This window comes from Olea europaea, chromosome 8 (genome assembly GCF_002742605.1).
Source record: "Olea europaea var. sylvestris chromosome 8, O_europaea_v1, whole genome shotgun sequence".
Taxonomy (NCBI): Eukaryota; Viridiplantae; Streptophyta; class Magnoliopsida; order Lamiales; family Oleaceae; genus Olea; species Olea europaea.
In genome coordinates, this window is record NC_036244.1 from 14725364 (window position 1) to 14731363 (window position 6000).

At 35.0% G+C, this 6000-nt stretch overlaps 1 protein-coding gene across 2 annotated transcripts; it reads right to left on the reverse strand.

The window, feature by feature from the left end:
* Nucleotides 1-785: 785 nt before the first annotated feature.
* On the reverse strand, nucleotides 786-5600 carry LOC111398915. 2 transcript variants are annotated; one of them, XM_023026074.1, is made up of 3 exons: nucleotides 5426-5600; nucleotides 2450-4760; nucleotides 786-1556 (listed from the first exon to the last, which is right to left on the reverse strand). In XM_023026074.1, exon 2 carries the CDS (start codon nucleotides 4747-4749, stop codon nucleotides 2476-2478), a length of 2274 nt encoding a protein of 757 aa, XP_022881842.1. In that variant the 5' UTR covers nucleotides 4750-4760; nucleotides 5426-5600; the 3' UTR covers nucleotides 786-1556; nucleotides 2450-2475. The 2 variants fall into 2 exon arrangements, with proteins under 2 accessions (XP_022881842.1, XP_022881843.1); XM_023026075.1 differs by having other exon boundaries at nucleotides 2445-4760.
* Between the last annotated feature and the right edge of the window lie 400 nt (nucleotides 5601-6000).

Genomic DNA, 6000 nt, shown 5'->3' on the forward strand with positions numbered 1-6000 from the left:
ATTATAAATTTTTAACTCAAAGTTATTAGTAAATAATGCCCTTGTTTGAACCCCATTTTGATGGGAAAAATGAATTTTTGAATAATGTATTGATGTGAAATGTGTGGTTAAAAAATAAAGAAAAGTTTTGAATTTGCGTGTAATATTATTTTATTGAAGAATGTGTGGTTAAAATTATGTCAAAACACTGTTGAAGAATTCATTTTCTAAAAAAATGGGGATCAAACGGGGCAATATTTCCCAAAAAAAAAAAAAATGATAACAAGTATAAAATTAAATTTATCTATTGTTTGGCCTCCCTAAAAATTTTAACACATTCTTCTCTAATCACACAGTCTCCAATAAAATAATATTACACATAAACTGAAAAATTTTTCTTCATTTTCAATTACTCATTCTCCAAGAAATATTAGTCCAGAAATTAAAATCTCAAATAATGGAAACCAAAGGTGGCTTATACCATATAAAAAAAGAATTTTAAAGAATTTAATCAATATGTCGACGAAATGTCGTATCAATACTTTTTTAAAAAATCGTGTGTCGACGTATCCAACACTTATCGTGTCAAACACGTGTTTGTGCATCATAGCTCCAGCATTTCTACTATAATTCAGCAATATATTCATTGCCTGAATAATGTAAAAACAATGTGAATAAACACATTTTTGTAACCCAAACAATTTTTGCATGCAGCCAAGAATAACCCCCAAGTGCAATTTTCAATATTCACAAATAATAAAACATGCTTCATCAATTCTAAATCTAAAAGTCTAACCAGAAGAATATGTACAACCCAAGTGCAATTTTCAATATTCACAAATAATAAAACATGCTTCATCAATTCTAAATCTAAAAGTCTAACCAGAAGAATATGTACAACCCAAGTGCAATTTTCAATATTCACAAATAATAAAACATGCTTCATCAATTCTAAATCTAAAAGTCTAACCAGAAGAATATGTACAACCCAAGTGCAATTTTCAATATTCACAAATAATAAAACATGCTTCATCAATTCTAAATCTAAAAGTCTAACCAGAAGAATATGTACAACCCAAGTGCAATTTTCAATATTCACAAATAATAAAACATGCTTCATCAATTCTAAATCTAAAAGTCTAACCAGAAGAATATGTACAACCCAAGTGCAATTTTCAATATTCACAAATAATAAAACATGCTTCATCAATTCTAAATCTAAAAGTCTAACCAGAAGAATATGTACAATAAGAGCTTCATCAATGTGACAAAACAAAATGTGATGCTATGATTTATCATAAAAACTGCTCCTTTTCTTTTACAAAATATGCAGTATTACCAATTGCAGAATTCTCCCCTTTACTCACCTTCTTCCCCATGACTGCAAATACAGCACTGATCTCTCAATTTAGCAAAGATGCTAAAGCAGACTTACTGGGAAAGATTGTCTAATAGACTTCGGGTTCCTCTTCGATTGCCATGTTACTAGATTGTACTACTTGATAGCAAGTGTAATTAGTAATCAATAACTGCTTTACAGGAGGGGCAGGTACCAAGCCAAAGCATACTGCTGCAGTCTACAAAACAAAGAAATGGAGACGCACATATTAGGATTCGGGAGAGGAAGTTTCTATACAAAAGAACAAGTGCAAACTTCTGCAATATGAAAAAGGAAATCTAAAACTTCTGAAAGTTGAATTATATTTAAGAACAGTGATATCTACAAGAATTTCCATAAATATAGTATTAGGTTTCCAGTGAAGACAATATAGTGACATTAGTAAATGAAATACTATTACACCTACAAAGCTCTGGAAAAATTCAAGAAAATCAAGTCCGGTAGTAATATTGTAGTAAATCTCAATCAGAACTGTTTAGGTGTTATTAAATCTGGTTTTTGTATGCTGCAAAACCCCAAACAACTTGGTCATTGGTTATGCCGTGAAATTTTTACTACCCAGGCATAGCACCATCAATAAATTCTTTGCTACCAGTGTGATTAGATTTATTATAGCCCAAACGGCTTCTGACCAATCATTAATAAAGGTAAATCACATATTAGTGCAATTGGCCCATATACACAAACAAAAGTCTATAGCAGCCCGTCCTTTAGATCACCCCATAGACAAGTATACATACTAGATTTGTTTCAAAATCAACAAAAAGCAAGATTTATTTCTTTTCAGTGCTTCTGGTTAATTGGAATACATTCAAGCTAAATTCTCAAAAGGAAGTAATAAGGCGACACAGGGACGGGAAGAAACTAATGGCTAGTGACAGAATGACACAAAAAGTAAAAGTAAATATAGAAAATAAGAATTTTTTTCTGAATATCGAAAAGGTCACCCAACAAATAAAATATGCATTCACAAAAGCTCAAGCATTCATCAAGAAAAAGAATTATTTTGATTGTCCTTTATGGTTTTAATGTGAAGAGTTTCTATTGTTATGTATAAACGGTCCACCTTAACCTTTTCTTTTTGGTCATCTATAAGGTCACCGCATGGATGGAGGTAAGATAACCCTTGTTCGGACCTCCTCTGGGATCTGCCAGTCCTTTTCGTTGTCTACTGGATGTATTGGTTCAGCATAAGCTTCTCTCCAGCAGAGAGTTGTGTAATATGGGGAGCACAATGTGTCGAGTGCTACCCCTCTCAACCTTGAAACCACAAGTGCATGCTCACATGGAAGTTGTAATAAGTCAAACTCCTTGCAAGTGCAACTCTTCTCTGCAAGGTTCACAACATGCATATTTGTGTCCATACCGACGTGAAACTCATAAAGTGTTACCGGCTGCACTTGCAACACTGCCGTTGCATCAATCTTTTTGCGGAAATCATCCTCTAGTCTTGGGGTCAACGGGGTCATGCACTCTTCTGCTTCAGTGCGTCTCTCAAAAAACCATTGTTGCATAAATGTTCGAATATGTTCTATCAATGCAGTAATTGGATAATCTCGTTGGTGCTTCAGCAATGAATTTAAGGACTCGACATTATTTATTTTCATAATGTTGTACCGATTAGCTTTAAAGTGTGCTCGAGACCAGTACTCAAAACCTGTATCCTCCAGGTATGTGCCAACAGTTTCATTCTTCCTGTAAATATCTCCAATTAAGCTCTGAAACTCTGATACACAATAAGCTTGAGCTGCTGACTTGAACAAAGACAAGATGCCAGTCGTGTGAAACTTTGACTTTATGTTATTTTCCATGTGCCCCATACAATACCCATGATGAGATTGTGGAAATGCAGTTTTTATCGCACTAGCAATGCTGTTATTTTGATCAGAAACGAACACAAGTTGATCAGACTCACCAATTTGCTCTCGTAACTTCAACATAAACCACAGCCATGATGCATCATTTTCAGATTCCACTATACCCCATGCTATAGGGTACATTTGTATGTTGCCGTCTTGACACGTGGCACTAAGCAAAGTCCCACGGTACTTAGATTTTAAATAGGTACTATTAACACATACAACATGTCGCATAAATGAATGGAAACCCCGGATACTTGGACCAAATGTCAAGAAGAAATACATGAAACGGTTCTCACTGTCAGTCTCGATACACGTAGTTGTGCCAGGGTTATTCTTTTCTAGAATGTAGCAATATGAAGCCAGCTTCTGGTAACTTTCCTCCGGTGAGCCCCTAATAAGCTCAAGCGCATGCTCCACAGCCTTTCGGGCCTTCTGGTAACTTATATTGATACCAAACTCTTGTCGCATGAAGTCAATGATGCTAGCTGGTTTCAATGATTGGTTCGGCTCTCGCAACTTCTGCATGATGTGTCTTCCAATAACCCAGCTGCTAGCTTGTCTGTGGCTATTATGCCCAAAATCTGAAGAACATGTATGTTGACATGAAAACTTCCGAACTAAGAAGAAGTTCGACTCCCTGAGCTTTGTTGCCCTCAAGCGCCACTGGCAGTCATCATTGATACAAATCACTGTAAAAATATTCTTATTTGACTTCTTTACCTTGAACTCAAAATTTTTTCTTAGTGCAAGCATATGCAACTTTGTTTGCAACTCTTTCTTACTCTTGTATAGTTTGTTGACCTGAACATCTCCAGTGTCAATACCTGACTCAACAGTAGCATCAAATGGAATGCTACTACCACCAGTGCTGCCAACCTGGGCAGCACTAGGTGTACTGTCAATAGAAGCATGATCTGCAGATTCATGAGCACCATCGTGGTTATCAGATATAATATCCACTCCAATCATGCAATCATCCTCAATGCCACCGTGGACATCATCGATGTCGCATAGCTGATTCACAGGACCAGGTTCTCGCGGACAATTGTGATCAGCTGAATTAAATGCATTGAAATTTCCTTCATTGTTGTAATGTTGGTTAAATTGTGCATCAGAAACATGCTCACGCGACCATTCTATCTTAGGGGCCTCAACAGTTATTTGATTAGTTCCCACTTCAACAACTTGTGTTGACTCCATTGTAATCATTCTTATAGTACTAACGCACAGTGGGGTTTGCTGGTATACCGAAATATACCAATCAACATCATCATCCTTGCATATCTCAGCAGGAGGTATAGACATATCTGACATTCCAGGGACCTTAAACTTCATCACAACCTTGAAAAGACTACAATCAACTTGGAGAAGCTCTATCACTTTATCAAGCAGTTCTTTGTATTTTATATTTCTTTTTACCAGAAGAGATGTGGTCTTCGTTCCATTCCAATTCCACGAGTTATTGTCATGGCTAAACTCTCCACCGTGAGATAGGACCAATCGAATCATTGAAGTAATACCTGGAGTTTATATTAGTGTAAGAAATTAATTTAAGAAGACATAATGCAGAATATATGTAGACATCAGCAACAGATTCAAACTGTTAAAACATAGATTCAGATTGCTGTCGAGGTTCATTTTCAGCATAATTCATTGAAGGTCCTCAGTGGCAATGCTACTAAAGCTATTATTTCAGTTACAGTTGTACAAGCAAATCCGATAAGAACGTTCTTTTAATATTTATCATATTATTAATTGTACAATGCTTCACAAAACGCAACGTTCATCTTAGAGTACATGAACTTCGCACCTAGCCATGTTATGTCCTTGAAACAATTTTACTGACATGAATTTATGTGACTTATTGTACTTTCAAGAATACGGTTCAACGGAATAAAGTATGCAGATAAGATGTTCCATTCTCTTGCAAGGGTACCCTAAAATTTCCCAGAATTAGCTTAATTTCATAGGTTATAAACCTCCCGCGCCACCCCCATAATAATAATAATAATAATAATAATAATAAATCTGAAAACAAGCTAATCAGCAGACAGCAAACACTTATCAATGATTAAGACCAGATTAATCACTCAAGTATCTTGCTTTCTCTTGGCTATTTGAAAATAATCCTAGAGGCTACAATCGAACTGGAAACGGAAAATTAAAGACGAAAAAGGAGTCTTACCACGTTACGGATCCGTAATGGAAAATAATGCGCAAGAGCCCGGAAGTGAGAAATTATTCTTATTTAGGGTTAGTGATATGTGTAGCAGAAGAAAAGTGGGAGCGCAGAGGATGGCGGAGGGCGTTACGGTAAAATTTTGGTAGAAGGACGGGGTACTTTTCAAATTGGCCGAGTAAAATAACAAGTTTTGTATTTTGACCATTGTTTTTTTCATTCACCATATTGGCCTCTTGTGTTGAAAAAGACAATTTTCCCCTATTATGTTTCATAAGTACAAAAATTTGTTAATTTTTGGAAAAACAATAATACCCTTACAAGTTTAAATAAATTCAATCACTTCCTCACATAAATTTCAAAATCAATTTTACTTATCAATTTTTTAATATAGTTAAAAAGAAATTTCCTCTTCCATCTGCTAGAATACTGAAATCTCACAAAATATCAAAAGTTCAACAAAAAACCATTATTCACAATCGGCACTCGAAATTGGTAAGTGTAAATAACTATTTTTAATTTCATTTTAGTTAAAATAGTATACTGTTTGAATCTTTAAATCTTATTTCAACAAAGGCAGA

Bases quoted from the DNA above. Each gene is read 5' to 3' on its own strand.
- LOC111398915 (XM_023026074.1), bottom strand. From the start codon at position 4,749: ATGATTCGATTGGTCCTATCTCACGGTGGAGAGTTTAGCCATGACAAT.